This window comes from Chaetodon trifascialis, chromosome 11 (assembly GCF_039877785.1).
Source record: "Chaetodon trifascialis isolate fChaTrf1 chromosome 11, fChaTrf1.hap1, whole genome shotgun sequence".
Taxonomy (NCBI): domain Eukaryota; kingdom Metazoa; phylum Chordata; class Actinopteri; order Chaetodontiformes; family Chaetodontidae; genus Chaetodon; species Chaetodon trifascialis.
In genome coordinates, this window is record NC_092066.1 from 15,636,195 (window position 1) to 15,658,140 (window position 21,946).

The 21,946-nt window shown below is 41.9% G+C and overlaps 2 protein-coding genes across 6 annotated transcripts; both read left to right on the top strand.

Annotated features, from left to right (window-relative positions):
* The first annotated feature begins 1,942 nt into the window (after positions 1-1,942).
* On the top strand, positions 1,943-5,544 carry LOC139339314 (phospholipid hydroperoxide glutathione peroxidase-like). Its single transcript, XM_070974869.1, has 7 exons — positions 1,943-2,042; positions 2,917-3,011; positions 3,143-3,287; positions 3,618-3,769; positions 4,603-4,627; positions 4,738-4,797; positions 5,031-5,544. The coding sequence occupies exons 1-7, from the start codon at positions 1,950-1,952 to the stop codon at positions 5,061-5,063; spliced, it is 603 nt and encodes a 200-aa protein (XP_070830970.1). The 5' UTR covers positions 1,943-1,949; the 3' UTR covers positions 5,064-5,544.
* Positions 5,545-6,434: 890 nt separating this feature from the next.
* Positions 6,435-21,369, top strand: LOC139338750 (phosphatidylinositol 4-phosphate 5-kinase type-1 gamma-like). 5 transcript variants are annotated; one of them, XR_011602635.1, is made up of 18 exons: positions 6,435-6,835; positions 9,960-9,988; positions 10,169-10,258; positions 10,408-10,538; positions 10,640-10,757; positions 12,168-12,320; positions 12,909-13,208; positions 13,361-13,569; positions 13,651-13,734; positions 14,743-14,791; positions 14,973-15,057; positions 15,183-15,356; positions 15,944-16,100; positions 16,227-16,289; positions 16,380-16,923; positions 17,109-17,143; positions 19,597-19,680; positions 19,802-21,369. XR_011602635.1 is itself a non-coding variant. In XM_070974006.1 (18 exons), exons 1-18 carry the CDS (start codon positions 6,742-6,744, stop codon positions 19,802-19,804), a joined length of 2,445 nt encoding a protein of 814 aa, XP_070830107.1. In that variant the 5' UTR covers positions 6,500-6,741; the 3' UTR covers positions 19,805-21,369. The 5 variants fall into 5 exon arrangements, 3 of the variants coding, with proteins under 3 accessions (XP_070830109.1, XP_070830107.1, XP_070830108.1); XR_011602634.1 differs by having other exon boundaries at positions 6,500-6,835; positions 19,594-19,680; XM_070974006.1 differs by lacking the exon at positions 17,109-17,143 and adding an exon at positions 17,560-17,634 and having other exon boundaries at positions 6,500-6,835; positions 19,594-19,680.
* The last annotated feature ends 577 nt before the right edge of the window (positions 21,370-21,946 follow it).

Consider the following 21,946-nt stretch of genomic DNA (forward strand, 5'->3'; position numbering starts at 1 on the left):
AGATAGAGAGCATTCACACATTCAATACAATGTTACATATATCCCTCTCACTCTTGCAGGACTGTGCTGTCAGAGCTGAGGGTCGTTAGCCTAAAATGGTAGCAACTTGGCTTCCTTGTCTCACACTTTTACTCCAGCTGGTTTGTGACAAATAAACGCATACAGTGTGCAAACATTTCTAATTATATATTATCAGATTTCCAGAGCAGATAAGTGTGCATCATTGGCCTTTCACTAAATTTGAGTGTGCATATACCAGCTCTCTGTCGCTGTCCACTGTTTCCAAGGCAGGTGACTCTTTACCATTACACAAACATGTTTAGGCAAGAAGTCAAATGTCATATTCCCCAAGAGATCCTATCACATGGTTCCTCCCCAGTGAGTGGGTGAGCGCAAACATCACTCTCAGGCTGCTTTAAAAGGGAGTCATTGTGCATTGTCATTGTCCTTTTGATTAAAGCTCTAAAAAACCCACTGTACACCACCTGCTTAGCACCAAATGGCACATAGGCAAAATCAGCAACTAGCTGGTGAACATAGCAGAGCATTTAACATAAGAAGAAGAAAAAGAAGAAGACATACTTTTATTAATCACAACACACACGTTACAGGGGAGACTGCACACACGCCATGCTTAGTGAAATTATTTTCTCCGCATTTGACCCATCCTGGTAAGTCCTTCCTCCACGGCAGACCAGGAGGGGTGGGCTGCCAGCCGACAGCGGCGCCTGGGGACCCAGTTCCTTTTTGTCACCACTGGTCAGGTGGTGATCTTCTTGCATGTTTTTAGTGGAGGTTTGTTATGGAGGATACCCCAGGTGAACACGGGGAGAACATGCAAACTACACACAGAAAGGCCCCCCTTAAAGGGCAGCAGGCACAGAAGGCATGGTGGAAGACACGCCCCCAGCACCAGGCGGGAATCAACCCTGGGACCTTCTAGCTGTGACGTGACAGTGTTACCACCGTTCCACCAACAGCTAAAAGCTAAAGAGCCATCCCACAACCCTTACCACTCTTCACATACCCCTTGTATTTAGAAAAAATAAATATAAAAATATAAAAATATAAAAAAATATAAAATAAATATGACTTTTACCAACATACAAGTAAGCCTTATTTAGAAAGATACTTGCACAAACTTTTAAACTTTTGGCTAAAAGATTAACATGTTTATTCATGTAATACATCTGCAAGACCTTGAAAATAATAGTTATAAATTATCAGCAATCTTTTTATTCATTTGAGAATGAACTAAATTTGTACTGTGCATCTGTCATATAAACATGCACCCCCCAAGTCTTTTTTTTTTTTTTTTTGGACAAAGCAAAACTCTAAGATTTGTTTATCAGAATGTGTAAATATTTAGCTATTAGTCTGCTCAATCTTGCTTTTAAATACGCTGTAGGCTATATGTTTAAATACAGAATGTGTGATTTGTAATGTGATCTAAGTTATTGAGAAAATAACAACATTCTGATTAAAATTACATAATGGAAGCCATTTTACATGCCGCAAGAAAAAGACTACACTTTGAAACTACGTTATTGGGCAAGTTCATCTTAAACATTATTTGGAATAAAAACATGATATTTTAATTTGTCAAATCATCCTGGATCATATACATGTCTTATAACTGAAACCGAATGAAAATGGGTTGAAAATTCAGCGGGTTTTAATTATTAAAATTGCAGATAGACCTCCTGCCACGATGGTTTTACATGCGTTAGGAGACGCAGCTTCCCCGGACCAATATGGCGGCAGTGTTGACGTATCGCTCCAATGAGCGTTTTTTTTTTTTTAGCATGACGAGTGACAATTGGTTGTATTAGGTGCTAATATCAGGGTAAGGCAATCAGAGGCGGAGTAGGGTGGGCCATCCGTTCCCTCAGCAGGATTCGTAATACTGCGCAGTGCTGTGACCTTAGTGGGCGGTGCTAACGGATCACATGACAAAGGTTCTTAGCGATTCCGCCATGTGGCTGTTGAGACCAACAGTGTTGTTGGGTTTGTTGGGGAGTAGAGGAATACAGAGAAGTATGGTGAGTATGCGGTAGCTCTAATTGTTACTTTGTGTGTGTTTGCCGTGGTCAAAACAGTATCTGCTGCTGTCTGCCTGCTGAACAACATGTAGGTCAAATGAAGGATTTCTATTTTTAAATCCAGCGTAACAGACAAATGGGCATGTTGTTGGTGCAGCCATGAATGCTAGCTTCGTGTGAAACGGTGCCATGTTAGCATTTGGGCGTCAGTTAAACGTTCACGGACGGATTTTAACCAGCGGTTTACCTTTCCGGTAGGCTCAGTCATTGCCAGTTTAGCTTAAGTGTCTCGGTTTTCTCTGCTTAGAAACCACGACTAGTGTTATTAGCTTGCTGTGCTATAACGTTAGCGCTGATGCAATGTGAAGGGATAAAGATATCGTTAAAGATGCGAATGATCCGCGGTGATGATCTACCATCCAGGTGATGTAAAGACTTATCAAACCAGGGAGAAGCTCCACGGTTATTTGGCATCCTTTTTATTCCCGCTTTATATTCCATACGGTAACAATTCGCCAACGATGAAACTTTATAAGATCTTCTAAGTTTTTTGTATTTAATGCGCTGTCTTTCTTATTCTTGGGTACGATAGACATACGTGCAGGTGACTGGCTGATTTGTGTGGGTTTCAGCCTAAACCTGATGACACAAACGGGCCAAAGTGCGCTGAGTAATGAGAGCAGAGGTTGACTCCTTTGCTTTTCTTCCCAGTTATCAGATGCTTCTCGTTTATTTCTCAGGCTAGAGCTTGTCTTTGCCCTTTGCTTTGCTTTCATGGACTTTAGCCCTGGCAAACCTATATGTACCTTGAGCTGCCTTTCTCAATCACAAACTCTCACTTATATACACTTTCCATTATTCGCCTTGTTTGCAGTGTGCTCAGGTGGGAGACTGGCAGAGTGCCAAGTCAATATACGAGTTCTCTGCCAAGGATATTGATGGCAATGAAGTCTCTCTTGAGAATTACAGGTAAGATATATACATGTATATATGTGTATATATACACACACACACACACACACACACACACACACACAAATAGTAATTTGCTGAATTGCTTTCTCACTTTAACCTCTCGTTCTTTTGTGTTTCCCTGCCAGAGGCTACGTGTGCATCATAGTAAATGTAGCCTCTAAATGAGGAAAGACCAGGGTAAACTACACTCAGCTCGCGGGAATGCACGCCTCCTACGCTGAGAAAGGTTTACGCATCCTGGGCTTCCCATGCAACCAGTTTGGAGGACAGGTAACAAGATTAAAGAGATGTTTGTTTGGTTGGTTCTTGTTATTTTCTGCTATATCACATGGAATGTTGTCAGTGCTGCCATGAATAGATTACATGACTCTTGAACTGTTGAATGACTGGCTGTTCATCTGTTTCCTCCACCTCGCTTCTCCGTTTGAATAAAGGGATCTGGCAGCATGGAAGTCATTTAATATTTGTTTTAATAAGCTGGATTCTTGCATACTTTACAAACAATTACTCAGTATTTTCATACTATGTAAAGCTTTATTAGCTCAGTTGCAAAACCTGTATTTAACATTTTCTGACTTGTATTTTTGTGGTACGATGCAGGAGCCAGGGACTGATGCTGAGATTAAAGAGTTCGCCAAAGGTTTCAATGCTGAGTTTGACCTCTTCAGTAAGATTGAGGTGAATGGAGACAACGCTCACCCTCTGTGGAAGTGGATGAAAGCACAGCCCAAAGGCAAGGGAACCTTCGGAAAGTGAGTAATTGTTCTATTTTTCTGTTTTATTAGTAGTACTTATCTTATCATACAATTGTTACGAATGAGCATTATGTGTTAGGTCCCATTTCTTAGGCTACATGCTCCCTCAGTGTAAAATAGTTGTGTGAGAAGTTGAATGAATTTCTGTTTTTTATTAATACTTACCCATAATTGTTATTATATTTTACTCACCAATTTAATCTCAGTGTGTGAGGACTTTAACAGTTTTGTAAAGCTGGGACTTGCCATTTCTCCCATACATCAGTAATTCATTCAGTGACTAAAATGTAGTGATAATTGGTGGGAATGGTGGCCAAATCTTCAACAATAAGGCCCATGTTTCTTTGTGAATCCCAGAATGGGAACACTGTTGTACACATCCTGTTCAGTTTCTGTTACTTCATCCCACTACTTCCTTCCATTATTTCTCATTCGCTTTGGGTGAGGTTGTGAAATGTTTTACACTTGTATTGAAGAAATCATGCTGTCATGGTCGCTTTAGTCCAACAGCTGACTGTGAGCTGGTGTTGGGGTGAAAATATCAGTGTTCTATACTGAGCATACCAATGGAAAGCAGAGAGGTAGATTATGCTGCAGGAGAAGTTAATCTGTGAATTGAATAATTGTCCACCCTGCAAACATGTCAGTGTTGTAAGATTACACACTTCGTGCTCCATGAACGATGAAACATTGTCCGTGCTGGTAATGCCTGCAGGCTGTTGTAATAAGTCTCTCTCTCTCTCTCTCTCTCTCTCTCTCTCACTCTCTCTCTCTCTCTCTCTCTCCCTCTCCCTCCCTCCCTCCCCATGTTCCCTCGTCCCCATTCACAGTAATATCAAATGGAACTTCACTAAGGTAAAGCTAATCTAGTTGGCATCTTCTGTAAGAAATTGGATATTTTCCTTGCCTCAACTGCATGAAAAATACATGTTGTGTTCATCTTTTGATGTCTTATTCCTCAACAGTTTTTGATTAATAGAGAGGGACAGGTGGTGAAGAGGTACGGCCCAACAGATGATCCCAGCGTAAGTGGCACTTGCTGTGCTTTTAATAATCTTTCTGTGCATGCTGTGAAATGTGGCAAGATGTTGGTGCATACAATGGTTAATCTTAACCTGTGAGAGTTTATTCAGGCATTTGTTAATCCATATGCAGCTTTGTGGTGAACAGCTCATCTCTGTCCATGGCATTGCAATACTGTCTCTCCCCACTCTGTCATCTTTGTCAGACTAACATTTCTACTTAATTCCCTTCGCAGGTTGTGGAGAAGGATCTGCCTACATACCTTTAATACTACTGTCAAGCACATGTTTGTTAGACTCCTGACCTCTCCCATGGACTTCAGGGTATTGGTGTTTGTGTGTGTCTGGACCTGTGACGGCCTGTCTGTAAAACCAAAATTGGGAAGGGCAGGCCTGATGATCCTCGGCGTGCAGCTTAACTCCAGAACCCACCCACGCCAAACCCATCAGACCATGTGAGAGCACATTCAAACGTTAGCCAAAGCAGAGGCACTTCACAGCTTATTTCAAACTCAAAACAGCCATTCCTTTTTCAAATGCAAATACCATCTAGTCCTTTCTGAATGTTAAGTGACACGTTTGTCCGTGTGTCAGTGTCAGTTTTATGTGGGTCATAAGATGCCATAAATTTCACAGATTTCTGAAAAGCTACTGATAATATTATTTGCACTTAACTTACTTAATGAAGGGCCCATCATTGTGTGTGTCACTCATGACTTACCATGTGATGAAACTGGAAAATAAATGCTGTCCTGGACATTCATTCTGTCATTTCTCAATTCATACACACTTTACTACAATAATGTGTATCCTAAAGCTTTATTTCACTTGTCCGTAATATCCTGATAAGGACATTTCCTGGAAAGGAATACATAATAATAATAAGGAAAATAAAAATTTCCTCAAGAGAAATAAAATACTCACAAAATGAATCCTGTATTACTGAAACCTGTCCTCATATGTTGAATGGTATGCTGTCAAATATTTTTTATGTTCAAGATGTGGTGTGCACTGACTAAAAGTACTATATACAATATTATTTAGCACTTACAACCTACTTAACATGTAGATGTAGGTTGTAAATTACTGTGTCCTACTGGTGCTCTTTGGAAATAATTTGTGCCCGGAAAGGAAAACATGAATTGAAAATTAGACATTAAAATATAAAACCCAAATCACAAGTATCTAATAATGTTGACATAGATCATGGATTCCTCTTATCTCAAACTTTTGTAATAATGTAAGACAGTAACTGGGCAATGATGCTGTGTGGCATGTTCTCTGTAACACTGACCTAGGTTGCTTGCCTTAGTTGAAAAAGTTATTACAAAGTTTTTTTTTTTAAAGAGTTGCTGTTATTAGACTGTTTGACACTTTTAAGTTGTTAATAGGTGACGTACAATTATGTAAAAGCTTAAAAAAAATAAATATCATCATGACTTTTGTCCTTTTTATGTCTTAAGGTTTCAACTATACGGCCCATGTGCTGCACCTGTGGTCGTCTCATTAAAAGCAGAACCTTATTAAAAAGTCAGAAATGGCTTCTCTCATCCTGGGGACGTCGTGTCTGCACAGCTGCGGTCCGTCATGTCCGTATTGCCCGCGTTGCGCCGTTGCTCTGCGGTGCTAGGCTGACGGTTAAACGGTTCCTCGCGAGCTCAGTAAGAAGATGATGCTGTAGTGGCACGCGCATCAGCCGTTGCGTGCAAACGATGACGCACAGTAGCGGCAGAGATGATCAGCACCGCTGGTTCTGACCGCGTCTCCGTGTTTGGCTATTCATAACGACAAATGCACATCCACGGAGTTATTTAGTGTGTAATTGTAGCAGTTAATGTCAAAGAGAGCGAAATGACAGGGTTTGTAGATTGTTTGGAAGCGCGTACCGTCTCATCTTGTTGTCACTAAGGCTACAGCTGCTCGGCGTCGTCAGGAACCGTCCGAGAGATGGACGGTAGGACTGCGGAAACCGGGCATGACGGGAGCACGAGTGAGGAAGCGGCCGCCGGCCTCTGCCTACAGCTTGACCTGGGGGACACCGGTGCGTATGTATTTTGGTTCGCTTGAGAGTCATTTGTAGTCGTTCAGAGGCAAACACTCAAATGGTCCCATCATTTTGGGCTGATTCAGACATAACTGCCGGCCGCAGCGGGCGCACAGGGGCTAGAAGTTGGACATAAGTAGGCAGAATCCCACCATTCAGTCATACGTGAATGTGGCTAGGTACATTGATTAAAAAGATTTCAAAAATATTTTCGCCTCTAAAGGAGATACAGAAAACTGTAGCTGAAGGAACCCAAGCTGTGGGAATGAATAATAAATTGCTTGGTTAGATAACAGTGTCAAGATTCAAGTCACTGCTGCTCTGTTGTAAATGGCTCACAGTGTCAGGGGTTCACTGCAGGCTGGCACAAACAAGGTGCACATGAGGGATGTGTACACACCGTCCCACTAGACCTGGTACAGATGAGCTGTGGGATAAATACATCTTACTTGAATGAGACCAGAGCTGTTTACCTGTAGAGAATACACACACATACAGGAGTCATTTGTATGTACAGCAGCCACCACAGTGAACTCATGCTGTGGTCTCTCAGGTGTCATTTTCTCCTCTCCGCAACCTCTGTCTGTCTTCATAAATCTTAGCATCTCTCCCTTTTCTCTTCCTAGTTAAATCTGAAGAGTGCTTTACATAATCTCATATGGAATTATAGCGTAAACCACACACTAATCCCTTGTGGGTATCAGTTCCAAGCATTGCTGTGTATGTCAAGGCTACAAATACGACATGACAGGTTTATGATACTTATGTGCAGATGTGACAGAAAGCAAGCACATGCGGTCTAATCAGTTTAGCAGGGCCAGGCTGTTTTTGCATGCCCATGCTTATGTATATGCAGTCACAGTACATTGGATGTTTGTGCACAGATGACTATCATTAAGTCCACCAGATTATACTTGTGTGCAGAGAGCCACAGGGCATAAATATCTACTCCTGCATTTAGTGTCACATTAATGTCATAGCAACAGGCCGCCACTTTCTCCGCTAAGGGAGAGAGCTAATCCTCTTTACTGTGACACACACACACAGGCCTTAAGGCATACTTCTCTTAACATAGAAACTGTTTAATTACAAGAAAATGGAGTGAGCTTTCAGTAAATCCTTAGTGTTTCAGCACATTCAGAACAAACCGTCTCACAGGCAGCCTGTTTCTCACATGTTCGTCAGACATGCTGCAGTCACTTTGTCCTGTTTGTTGCTTGCAGCTCAGTGGCACATTATTCTGGCCTGACCCTAATCCCGCAGAGACTCTTTGTGTGTGCGGATACTCCTTCTCATTGTTTTGTCAGACAGGCTTTGGTGCAGTGTTAATCTGCAGGTTACAGGTGTGGCCAGCCGTTTGCATCCTGTGCGTGAAAAGGCCCAAAAGAAACAGGGACATAATGAGGATCCACTTATCTTGGTTTGTGCAGTAGTGTGCTGAAGTTTGTTGCCATGTTTTTTGTTGTTGTTGTTGCTGTTTTTCAAAATTTGTCCAGTCCAATTTGTCCACCTTTTTTTTCTTAAGTTTGTTCCGTGCACCACAAACATTCTTCTGCATCTTCCCTTTCACCTCTTGATTTTTTAGTTATGCCTTATGATCTTCCCAATACCACCATTTATAGTGGTGAAATGTCTTAACACTTATTGGCCATGAAGTTTGGTACAGACATTCATGTCCCCCTCACGATGAATTGTAAGAAATGTATTGATTTTCTGAGTTTTCATCACCATCATCAGGTCAAAATCTTGGTTTGTCCAGTGCTTTTTGACGTTTTCCATCAGCCTCAGCTACTGTATACTGGGCATGGTAAACATAATGCCTCTACCTGTCAATGTCAGCCTTTTTGCATGCTGATATTAGCATTTAGCTCAAAGCATCGCTGTGCCTAAGTACAGCCTCACAGAACCATGAGCATAGCTGTGCCCTCTAAGTTTTATTAATGTAGTTGCTATTATTAAACAACTAAAGTCAGAGTAGTAGAACATGGGTACATGGCTCCAGAGGACCATACTCTTTCTCTTTTTGGGATTTTGAGTCAAATATGCTACATGCTAATTTGAATTTTTGAAGAATTCAGATCGTGCGGTTCTTGGATTTTGTTTGCATTTAGTGACCCATCAATGGGAAGCCATTGTCATTATTATGTATAATGTTGTAGATCAGCTGTGACAATCAATGTGATGGCATGTGGTGAGCAATGTGATGGCAAACTCTGCTACAGAGCGTGCTGAACTTTAACATGGCTTAAAGATTCATTATCCATGCTCCATCAGCTGCACTGTCTTAATCTTCACCCTCACATGACCTGAAATTTAGCATGACAGTGTAAACCAAGTATAGTACTGTGAAGTTCTATTAACTATCCTTTTGCCCATACTCTTCCTTCCTTCCTCCCTTCTCTGTCTTCCTCTTTTATGCACAGATACAAACAGGCACAGTCAAGTTGCATCCTTCATGTCAGTGGGAAAGATTCTTCTTAATCCTCATGTGTGATTGGTTGGTGATGTGATCTGGAGACCTCAGCCAATGGCAGCACTCAGATTAGGGAGGAAGTCAATCCAATAGAGTTTTTACCCTCTCTGTGCAAATCTCACTGATCCAGGAATAGAAAACAGTGACTGCATTCTGCAGTGGTCTGACTGCTGAATGTCAGGTTTTCTGGATTATCAAACAGTTGCTAACCTGTAGGCACTGAACTCTTCTGCTGGTGAGTTTTATATGGAACAAGGCTGATGAAGTTAAATTTGTATGAAAGTTGCCAAATTACCTTAAGGTAATCTTACTACTGCATCCAATACTAACTGTTATGGAGCTTTTGGTCTTAACACACAGTCTTGCTCAGCAGATGAAGTTTTTCCAGCTCTACTTTTCTGTACACTTTAAGATATTTGGATGAAAGAGAGAGTAAATAGATAAAAATGACAATGTATGCCCTGATGAAAGGTTGAGTCGATTGTGCTGTATCATGTACTCCTTATGATGGCTCAGATTTGTCTGAGTAATAAATACCAATCCAAGTTTGAGTCAGATGCCAAAGTTGGCATTGCCTGCTAAATCACTCATTGCTGAATCACTAAATAATGTACCGATGTTGACACTTCTCTCTGTCTCTGTCCACAGATTCGGCTAAGAAGGCTCAGATAACAGAGGTGAGGGGCCACTTCTGAAACTGATCCAAACTGATGTTTTCTTTTTCTCTCTCCCGTCTCTCATCTGTATTGGTTTGTAGCATGGTTCAATTCCATGTGACCTCTGATGGGACAATATACAATAGTGCAGTACCTTTATCACATACATGTTTGCATTTCCCTTTTCTTTCCTTGTGACAGATGCCGTCCCCATTCGGAGTGGGCCCTGCTCATGAGAAGAAGATTGGCCACAGAAGGGTGGATGCCTCTGGAGAGACCACATACAAGAAGGCTAGTGGGCTTTTGCTCTTCATCTATCGTGCTAGTTGTCTCTGCCTTTGGTCTTATATATCATTTGTAGATGTACTTGGTATCACGATTTCACCAACCACTTCCCACCCACACCTTACTCTGTTGTTCTCTCTGTTCTCCGCCTCCAGACCACCTCCTCTGCCTTGAAAGGGGCCATCCAGCTGGGTATCGGATATACAGTCGGCAACCTCAGCTCCAAGCCTGAGAGAGATGTGCTGATGCAGGACTTCTATGTGGTGGAAAGCATCTTCTTCCCCAGGTGCGTTTGTATGAGTGGATGTTTACTTGTGTGGACATGTGTGTGGTATTGAATCTAATGTTTTTTTACTCCTCTTGTTGGTCCCATCTTGCTTCATCCAGCGAAGGCAGTAACCTCACTCCAGCCCACCACTACCCAGACTTTAGGTTTAAAACCTACGCCCCTGTGGCCTTCCGCTACTTCCGAGAGCTCTTTGGGATCCGACCGGATGACTACCTGGTGAGATACTTGCAGTATGTTCTCTCATGACCTGTGATGCATTGAGAGCATTTGAATGTCTTATACAGTCAAATGTTATGTACAGCATCAGAAGTGAAGCAAACATTAGTTTGTCGTATCAAAAATCTTAAAATCTGTTTTGTTTCTCTTGCTTGTTACATTTCATTTGATAGCAGTGTGATAACACTGTATGATATGACCAAACACGTTCTTACTATAGATTTGTGTAAAGTTCCCACTGAAAGCGTTTGATTGACTATCAGTGGCGTTATCAAAGAAAACATATCTCCTACCATGGCAGACCTCTCTTACACGCGCACGCACACACACACACACACACACACACACACACACAAACACACACACACACACACACACACACACACACACACACACACACACACACACATACATAAAAAAAGCACATGCCCTCACATATTTTGCATGTGAGGCTGGCAGGCTGCGCACACACACACACACACACACACACACACACACACACACACACACACACTGAGACATTGAGAGTGATCTCAGCTGCACGTTTAAGCTCACATTCTACCTGTGCCAGAGGGAGATTAGTGGACTAAAGCTTTCTTTTTTAAACTCCAAGTAGTGGTGGCAGACAGTCAGAGAGTAGTTTGTGTTTGTGTCTGCATGTGTTTGTGTTGGTGGTGGAGAACCAGTGTAGGTACACTGTGCTGACTAGGCCTCAGAAAATTACTTTGTTAGAGAAAATTAACTAAAAGAAACTTGAGTCTCCAGATTTTAACCAACTTCATTAGATCTTATTTTTTTTACAAAGTCTTAAGAGTATCACTGTAAGATATTCAGTGTAAATTTAAGCCCACTGATGCTATTAGAGTGTCTATGTTTAATGCGGTTCACCTCAGTTTAACACAGGTGCTGGTAGTGCACACAGTATTCAGCATCAGTAGTTAAAAGTAACATATCCACAGTTTAGCTCGTAACTTCACTGTAGTTACAAATGCCACATTAAGGTGTAAATGTCATTTCCGATTCAAACTCTTCTCTGTGACTAATTCGTCCCACCCACACCCTTCCTTCTTGTACTCAGTCGTGTATACACACTTGCACTTTAAAACAAGTTCCCTTTTTGCTGCTGATGAGCAATGCCCTGTGAGTCAGTAGATAAACTAGTCTTTTGGCTGGCTGTTTGAACGCTCTATTGGATCCAACATTAACAGTGCTGGGCAGCGCTGCAGCATCCACAAAGTGTTAAACTAATGATGACATTACAGACTCAGGTGAAACAAACAGGCCGAGTAGGCTTAACAATGAATAAATTATGTTGTATGTTGTCCTTTTTAGAGGTTGTTGGTCAGATATGTCAGACTTGAGGTGAGACACCAGTTTAAAGGCGTTTTTCTGTGTCTTTGCTCTGTCTAGTACTCTCTGTGCAACGAGCCGCTGATCGAGTTGACAAATCCAGGAGCTAGTGGTTCCATATTCTACGTCACCCGAGATGACGAGTTCATCATCAAAACTGTTCAGCACAAAGAGGCTGAGTTTCTGCAGAAACTCCTTCCTGGATATTACATGGTAAGTCAAACCAAGTCCACCCCTCATACGAAAGGATTTAATATCTGTTTCCAAATTTTTCAACATATATGTTATTAGAAAATATTCCATACTGAAACTTGTAAACACAGCATGAATTCAAATAGCAAAAAAACTTGGAGACTAGTATTTTTTAATCTGCAGATACAGAAATTGTTTACTTTTCTGCATGTGTCTCCAGTCAGAGATTTTGGCTTGGGCATGGGGTGTTTGTGTACCTGAGCGCATGCTTAAGAGCTGAAACTTCTAGTCATCTTTATCCTCTTTATCCCACCACCTGGTGTTGGCCCTGGTCAGCAGTGACGCCAGCAGGTCACTTTGTAATAGATCTGAGGAGAGAGGTTGTACATGACGAGACCTGGGCTAAGTAATCTGTAACTGGTTAAGCATGCACACAGCAGAGACACAAGAATGAGCTGAGACCTGTGGATGGGTCACGCTGTCTGACAGGTGCATGCTCCTGGGGCTGAAACACATAGACTGCATGCCTTGTGACCAAATAATGTGCCATATTTCTTTAATTGTCCCTCTTTTTTTTCCTTCATCTACCGCATGATCACCCCTCTCCAGAACTTGAACCAGAACCCCCGGACTTTGCTGCCAAAGTTTTTTGGCCTCTACTGCGTCCAGTGTGGAGGCAAGAACATCAGAGTTGTTGTGATGAACAACATTTTACCACGTTCTGTACGCATGCATCTCAAGTTTGATCTGAAGGGCTCCACATACAAGAGGCGAGCATCCAAGAAGGAAAGAGAGAAGTCCAAACCCACTTTCAAAGACCTGGACTTTCTGAGCGACGTTCCTGAGGGCCTCACTCTGGACCAGGACACATACAGCGCTCTGGTCAAAACTCTGCAGAGAGACTGTCTGGTGAGAAAAAGAGGGAGGAGATGGATAAACAGTAGTTTGTAGAAGTAGATCAACACAGTGCATTTTATTTTATATGAACAAAGCAGCCACACGTAAACTGTTTGACTATAGCTTGGTGAACGTTTTGAAATTTCATATGTGTTTCACATCAGGTTCTCGAAAGTTTTAAGATTATGGACTACAGTTTGCTGCTGGGGGTCCACAACAAGACCCAAGCAGAGCGAGAGCATCAGTCTCAGGGCTCACCTGCTGGAGGCGGGGATGAAAAGAAGCGTGCTGCTCAGAAAGCCCTGTACTCCACTGCGATGGAGTCGATACAGGGAGGCTCCACATGCCGGGACACACTGGACCACGATGACACGTAAGTCAGCATTTTATAGCATTTGCTCTTATCATTCATTACTTTTAGAGATGATGGTAATGTTCTCCCATCTGTCTGTAGTATGGGTGGTATTCCAGCTGTGGGCGGTAAAGGAGAGCGTCTGCTGCTGTTCATTGGAATCATTGACATCCTGCAGTCCTACAGGTAGGTGCCATATGATGTCAGTAAATTAATACTTTAATAGTTTCAACATTGCATTTTAAGCTGTGTGCCTCTAGGCTAGACTTTCTGACAAATTTACCAGGTTGTTTTACAATGCTGCTGTTCTTTCAGCGTAAACAGAGCTTTCAGAGCTCCTCGCAATGTCAGATCCTCTCCACATTCTTCCAACATTTTATATTCTTCAGTAAAAAAAGGACTGGGTAGAGGCCAGGGTGTCATATTTTCACAACAATGAATCCAAATTTTAAAAATGTATTTAACAACAGTATGTATTAATGTATAAAGTGCTCTGCATATCACCTAAAACCTCTGCTGCCGCCTCAGACTGAGGAACAGCTTAAGGTCACACTTGTCATTTCAGTCTGCCTTTCACTGGACACTTCAGGACACTTTAAATGACAAATTGGGATTTTTCTCTCACTTCAAAGTCAGGAAATGATTAGTTTTAGGCTTACAGTAATCCAGGCATTATGTGTCTGCAAGGAATGTTAAAAGATGGAGAGAGATCATGAAGAAAAAACAATCCCAGACATGTCATGCTGCCTGCAAATAAGTACAAATGGAGGAGTCACATAACAGCTATTGTCAAGACAGGTGTGGACTTAAGAAGTGTGTGTGGTGTGGAGCATAAAAGAAATGCTAATTGAAATAGACACTTGGAACTAATTTTCTGACAACTAATGGACTGATGACTTTTTGTAACAGGTGTTGTATGTCACATATGCTTGTAAGATGCGTTATGGGTTTTTAAGATGGTTATTTATCAGAAGTCTGAGGCAGAGCCTTTTGCTTGAAACGTCACAGCATTAACTGCATTAAAATCCTTCTAGCTCGAGCGACTTGGTGTGTGTAGCATGAAATCCGGTTCTTAAAATGCACATTAACATTGCAACTACGACTGTAGCCACTGGTACAGCCCTGAGTTGCCAGGTAACCACAGTGAGTCACTGAAAGAGTGTATCTGAATAATTTAATTGTCTTGTCTGACAGAATGATAAAGAAACTGGAGCACTCATGGAAGTCCCTCATCCATGACGGGGTGAGTACATTTCACATAGCTGTTATGTCACAATCCATAACCAAGAAAAGCAAACCTCATTAAACCTATCTATTTATGTAATAGGTGTGCACCATGATTCCCATTGTGCATAAAAAGTGCAAGATCGTTAAATCTGCCGTGACTCTGACTCTCTTTTCCTTTGCTGCCTTCACCCCCACAGGACACAGTGTCAGTTCACAGACCTGGTTTCTATGCTGAGAGGTTCTACAAATTCTGTAGCACCATTGTATTCAAGAAGAGCTGCTGTGAGTTTACCACTCTGCATGATCATACACTCTTATGTTATTATTTTTGTATTTCTTCGTATTTATTATCGGGACATTTTACTTTTGGAATGGGAGTACATTTAAACTGAGCCCTGCTTTCACAGCATTGCGATCCTCTCCATCTAAGAGAGGACGAGGGGCTCTCTCTATGTCCAAGGCCAGTGCTGGGACAGGTTCTGCTGGGCAGCGTCCCTCAGTGAGTGATGAGAGGCAGGAAAACCTGGACAATTTGGAGAACCTACGAGGAGCTCGCAGCTTCCCAATGCTGGAGGACAACGGTACTTTACTTATTGTAAACGCTATCAGTCCACAGTTAAACATGTGACATATAGGGTTCATTAAAGGTTGTTGTGTATTCCTAGTGAAAATGGCATGCTTCATACTAAACACCTAAGTCCAGGAGTATAGGATTGTTTGACCAGTAGCCTTCATCTGTGTTTATGAAAGCTAGCTGCCCTCATCAAAGCTAGTGAGGAAATATCTCTGCAACATACTATTGCTGCTTGAAGAAAATAATAGAAAATAACCGGTGAGTGCTGGTTTTCCTATTATGTCTCTCTGACCTTTGCACACTATTAGCTTCAATTTTATGCAGCTGGGAGCTCCATCTTCTCTTTAATTGAGCCTTTTTTGAAGTCCTGAAAGTCACTGATCACATGTACAGCTTTGAGTGCAGGACTCATCTGATTGGCTGAGGTGTAGTGTACAATTGGATGGCAGTTTGCTTGAATGAAAGGTTTGAAGGACATACTGACATTTCATTTGATTGTGCCTGATTTAAAGTAAATAGATTTTATTGCTTGTTTTCACAGTATTTTGCATATATTTCATTAATTATTTTGTGTTGGTTAATTGTGCATATTAGGGAGAGAGCCACCCTGCACTCCTCCATCCTTTGAAGATGCTACCACAGCTTCTATCGCTACGACGCTCTCCTCTAACAACTCCTTACCCACCACCCCCTTCGATACACCAGAGCACCCACGCTACAGGAGGCAAATGCATTCCCCAAGTGTGTCCAGGTAAGAATAATTGCATGAATATGCAGTGATGTATCTATAATGACAATATTCTGTCAAAACATTGCACTGTGTGCACCGTACCTCCCCTGCTGATGTCACACCAGGTATCGTCCTATGTTCTTTCAGGTCACAGAAAGTTGCAGTTCATGGAGAAAAGCAGGACACCATAACAGTGGAGGTGGAGCTCAGGTATACACATATCCAGCAATGCTGTACTATCATAATGCCCTCAGCCGCCTGTGTAACAGTATTTTAACAGTGGTCTTTGTTTTCGTACAGTAAAATCCCAAAGAGCACGGAGCTCACACAGTTGACAGAAAAGACGTCCCCGAGCCACCTGTCACCTGATTATCAACGCCGTGTCATCGCTTCATCCACGTCTCTCTCTGTTAGTCCATCCTCTGCATATTCCTCCACCACCCTTCCGCCTTCCTTCTTGTCTTCCTCCTCCGCTGCTCAATCAGCAGGCCAGTCATCCTCCACACTCGCGTCATCCATCCATCCATCCACCAAACCGCTCACCTCTCCTACAGCAGCACAGTGTTCCACTCTTTCTTCTCCAGTCTCTCGTCCAGCTACACAGTCCACACTTCTCACTTCAGCTCGAAATACCTCCACCCTCCCTCCTTCCTCAGCATTTACTCCCATCTGCCCCGCATCTCCTCACACCTCCTCTCACCATCTCCCCTCAACCCCTCCCTCCTCCCAGCCTCCAAGCCCCCAGGTGCTTCAGCAGGCGCCACGTGCATCATGCAATCAGCTGTCTGTGTCCAGCAGCCACAACTCATTGGATGGGGAAGTGCCAGTGTCTGACATCTACTTTGTAAGTCCCCAAATACGTGTTGGTGCGTTGCTTTTTGTTTGAAATTCTTTTAACTGTTTAAGTCAAGGACGTAATGTGTGAGTTCACTGTAGGAAAGCTGGTGTTTTGTGATCAGTGCTCTTCCAAAGAGTAAAGATCATTTTTCCTCTCCTGTTCTTTTCTTTGATCTACTGGGTCTCTTGCAGTGGCCCAGTCAGGACAGCGTGGTAGAGCTATGATGGTGAGGGGGAGGGTGTGTGTGTGTTGCAGTGTGCACGTACTACAGGATTGCACTGCTTTTTTCCAAAGCATGAGGCTGCCACTGGTCACAGTTCATGCTTTTGAATGCATCGGCAAAACACTGGGGTTGTCTTTCCTGCACAGCATGATGTATTTATATCTGGCAATCTGCATTCATGCGCCCTGTCAGTGTCATTCACAGCTCTACATAATTCTCTCTCTTGGTGTGAATTTTTTGTTACATTATAGCATTCAGTCTCCGTTGTCCACTTTCCTTCCTTTCTCTCCTCTATCATAACAGCTTCTCTCATCTCTTCCCTCATTCTTCCCCTCATTGTATAATTAATTCACTTCATTTCCCGTGTACACATTGTATGCATTTGTGTGTTCATTTGCATGTGTGTGTTCATCCATCAGTATGCAGATGGAAGATATTGGGTGTACTCTCCAGTTCTTGGCCGTCGTAAGCTAAACTCTAGCTCAAGTTACAATGTAAGTCACTACACAAGTAGTTTGAGTCATTTGTTCCATGTATCATCACATTGCTGGTAACTGTTCCAATGGGATTGTCACACAGCTGCTTCTGGATCTTCAGAAGTTCTTAAAAATGAAGCCACGGTGTATTTCTCATGACTTATTTAGTGTTAAAGTCTGCAAAAAGACATTGCATATTAATAACTGTAGCTTCTGAAGGGTCATCTTGTGTATTTAAATGGAGCATGCAACTTTATGTAACAGGTTACCAGTAAGTGCTAATTTCAGTGTTGAAGGATCCTCAAGTTAGTTAACTGCGGCTTGTGTTGGCTTTGGGACTTTAGTGATCCCTCAGCGCTGCCCTGCAGCTCTCAGGTAGCACAGAGGAGCTGTCGAGCTGATCACTGTCGCCTGTTTACTAAAGCTTCACGTGGGACATTTTAAAGCCCCTGAGAACAAAACATTAACTATTCAATATATTGTAATATAATATTCATGAGTGAATTAAGCAGAAATTATGTTAAAGTTTGGGGGAAAAAAATGATGCTGGCGGCACAAGCACACAACCCCACAGATGTCCTCAGAGTCTCTCTCTCTTATTAGTGCACAGAAGTGTGACATCACTCAGTCCCTCCCACTTCAAACCATACAGAAATCTCTTATGTGAAACAACCAAAAGTGTCCTGACACTGGCAGAAAATTGCATGTTTTTTGAGGATTCCATTTGTCATAAGAAGCTTATTGAGGAAATTTCAATTTTAAAGTGAACTGACATGAGTCATTAGCCAGTATATCCAGAATATGCCGTCCCTTCTATATGAGACACTGTAAATTGTCAATTTCTTCTCCAAATTCAACTGCAGATTCAGACAACATCTCCATGGAGAAGAAGTGATGCTTAAAACATAAGAAACAAACACACACAAAAAAAATCTTAACAGGAATGAGCAGTCACTGAGCACATTGTGGGCCGTAGAAAAACTCATCTTGATGCTGTTTGAAGGTCTAGCATGCTGGGCAGCTTAAAGATGCAATGTGTAAGGTTGTAAGGCCAAAATTTAAGCTTAAAATGTTCAAAATTAAAATTAAATTCACCTACAAGATCAACAGAATTCAAAGAAGTAACAGTTCTGACATCATTTCAAAGACTATGTCTTGTGTTGCAGAGATATTTAGTTGAAGTTAGCATCCTGTCTTGTAAAACCGCTTAGTCCAATAGTATAGCCCCCTGTAGTTTCTAGGTCTAATAGATGAATAAAATAAACTTGAACAAAATATCAATATAATAACTTTTCTTGCACCTATTTACCTTATTAAATGTAAGAATACAACTGTACACTTTATGAAATAAAGTTCCTCTCTTTTTAACCGAAGTACGATGAGCTTAATTGTCAAGTTAACTCATTTTTAAACACAGTTCATTCAGACTTTTCCAAACTGGTGATGGCTGACTTTTCTCCCACTGCTCTCTCGGTTCTTACACGCCATCCCCCATCCCCTGTCCCCCTGTCCCCGCCTGCTGTGTCTTCATCATCCCCGGAGTCAGAGTCCTGGTTGTAGCTGCTGTAAATCACCTCACCACTGTCGGTGTCAGAGACTGTGTTCACTGGGAGGCTGCTGATCCCAGTTCCCTTACACACAGTGTAAACACCAACAAATCCCCAATGCTCCGAGCTCCTGCTCTGGGTAGACTCAGTCAGCTAACAGGGCCACTAGCTGCATGGCTAATTGAGATAACTAGCTAATGGCAGCTAGTAGCTACAGCCAGAGATAGTTACAGCAAAGAGTCTAGTGAGCAGCAGTTAATGGTTACAGTGATGATATGCTGCCCATCGTCAGCTGTCGACAGGAGGCCAATTCTTACATATTGAACCTTGAAACTGTTCAATGTTTGGTACACTGTCTTTAAAAATGCATCTTTCTCCTCTTGTCCCCTGTTCTCTGCTGCTGCCCTCTGCTGGCTGTATGTGATAACAGCAGAATCAGGAGGATCGGAGCTGGGTGTGTTCTCCTCTGCACTCCGGCTTAGGGTCCAGAAGGGGCTCAGATGGGGAGAGTGAGACAGTGAGTGTACAGTTCATTTGCTATTGCTATCAGCAATTTGTAAATAAGAACTTCTTTTTTTTCTGTTGTCATGTTAGTATTTCTCCTACTTATCCCTCTTCATGTGTCTCTGCTCTTTCAGTAACTCACAGTGGAGACAGCAGTGATGGATGGAGCCAGAGGCTGTCTCCATGTACAGAAGCTGTGAAGTTTTGATTGCAAAGCCACCAGAATACTTTGAGGATTAGTGCTGGTTGCTCAAACTGCATGTGGGAGCTTGATCTGCCAACACAGATGAAAGGAATTGACTTCATCTTCTACTTCTAGAAGTATTGAAGTATACGACAATACAGCCATGCATACACTCATGCAAACTTACAGCTATCAAAATATTATTAAAAAAAATGGGAAAGCATCAATTCCTGGACAATCTGACTGATATCAAGCAGAGAAATAAACTGAAATCAATCAGCTGAGTGGCACTGTGAAGGATGTGGCGGCTGTTGAGTCAGGTATTACTGCAGTGCTGCTGCCGCCTGCTGTTTGAAGGTTTTTGTGTTCATGAGTCATGCTGCACTGTGCCAGCTCTGGCTATGCAATATAGACCTACAGATTATTGATTTCTCTTTTTGACTAATGCGATTCCAATGACTTCAGAGAGTTGATTCATGCATTTATTTTTCACTAGGGGCATGTCAAAGCTGTATATAATTTTATTTTTAGCACTTTATCAGCGTACATGTGGCTGCAGTCTTATGAAATTGTATATGTTTTGTTATTTTGTCACCAGTTGTCATTTGAAAACCCTCATACAGTTCACGTTTTGCGTGTTGTGTGTAGACGGTGTGCCGTTTGCTCAGTGGTGTTTGGTGGTCCACTTAAGAAACTTCTATCTGACAGTGAATGGTTGTGTTCAAAATGCCTTATTGACAAACTCATTTTCATACCTGTTTTTGATATTTCGGTCACGTGTAATCATCGAGAAAAACCACACGGAGCATTTCATTGAGTAAATACCAAACATTTGAAGCAGAGTTAAAACAATATAGCAACCATGCATTTTACACCTTTTCAGGATTTAAAACTAAAGGAGAGAGAGAACTAAAAGGAAGAAAATGAATCTAATGATCTTTTGTAAGTTGTACATGAACTGTGTGTGTTTGTGCTTAAACACATGCATGTAAGTTTGTACGTGCTCTAATGTCTCTGTCTGTGCATGTGTTTGCATGCATATTGATGTGTGATTGGGAGACATGTAAGTGTAAGATGTTTCTGTCCTGCTTATTTGTTAAATGGTCAAAAGGTGTAACTTCCATTTGTTGTTATAGGCCATGAAAGTCTGAACCAGCTGTGAGCATGTTGGCTGTGTGAGAAAAGTGAAATCTAGCTCCCCCAGTCTTTAATGACACTCGATTAACCTTCCATTCTGAAAGTAAACAAACTGAGCTAAACTGAAATTACCTCAACTTTCTCTGCCGTAAGAAGATAAATCTGCTGCTGCCGCAGACTGAGGCTTCCTTCTACTATACATGATGATACTTGTGGCAACAACATTAACCACAATGAGACTTCCTGACTGTGTCGATAAGCGCTGCTGTAACTTACTGTATTACTGTATTATTTGGGTCTGCTGAAGCTAACCTGCCTGTTTGAAGGCACCAGTGTTTGTAGCTGATCACTGTGTAAAAGAAAATAAAGATTATATTGTGTAAAAAAAAAAAAAAAAAGGTGCATTTTTAATAGTTTTCTAACCAGATTCACAAAGCTTTTGTTGTAAAATGTTACTTGCATAATCAGCCCACTAGATGGCACCACAAGGTCTGAGAAAGTTCAGTGCTCCATCCTGCCTCATCTTGAATGGACTCTCACGCAGTATAAATTCAAGCCTCACAGTAAAATCAAAGATGTGTATGAGCTGTCTATAGGCTGTAATTCATCATTGTGTTGCTGACAGACCATAAAAGGAGTGTAATATTTACATCACACTGACTTTATAACACACACAGATATATAATATGAAATGCTGACATTTTATCTATGTGCACAGGCTTTGCTGTTAAAAACATACTGGAATGAAACAGACATAGATCAGTGAGACTTCAATCAAACGAGTCCAGTGGGATCTGCAGTAAGACAAACTCTATATACAATACGCACACATGCAGAAAAAGGAAAACAAAAGTGAAATTTGTACAATAGAAGTGTAATCAAGAGAGAGCTGTAGCCAGAGAAGACATTACAGCGAGCGCCGTGTGTATTTCCTGTGTGTGCATGTGCATTGCCGTGT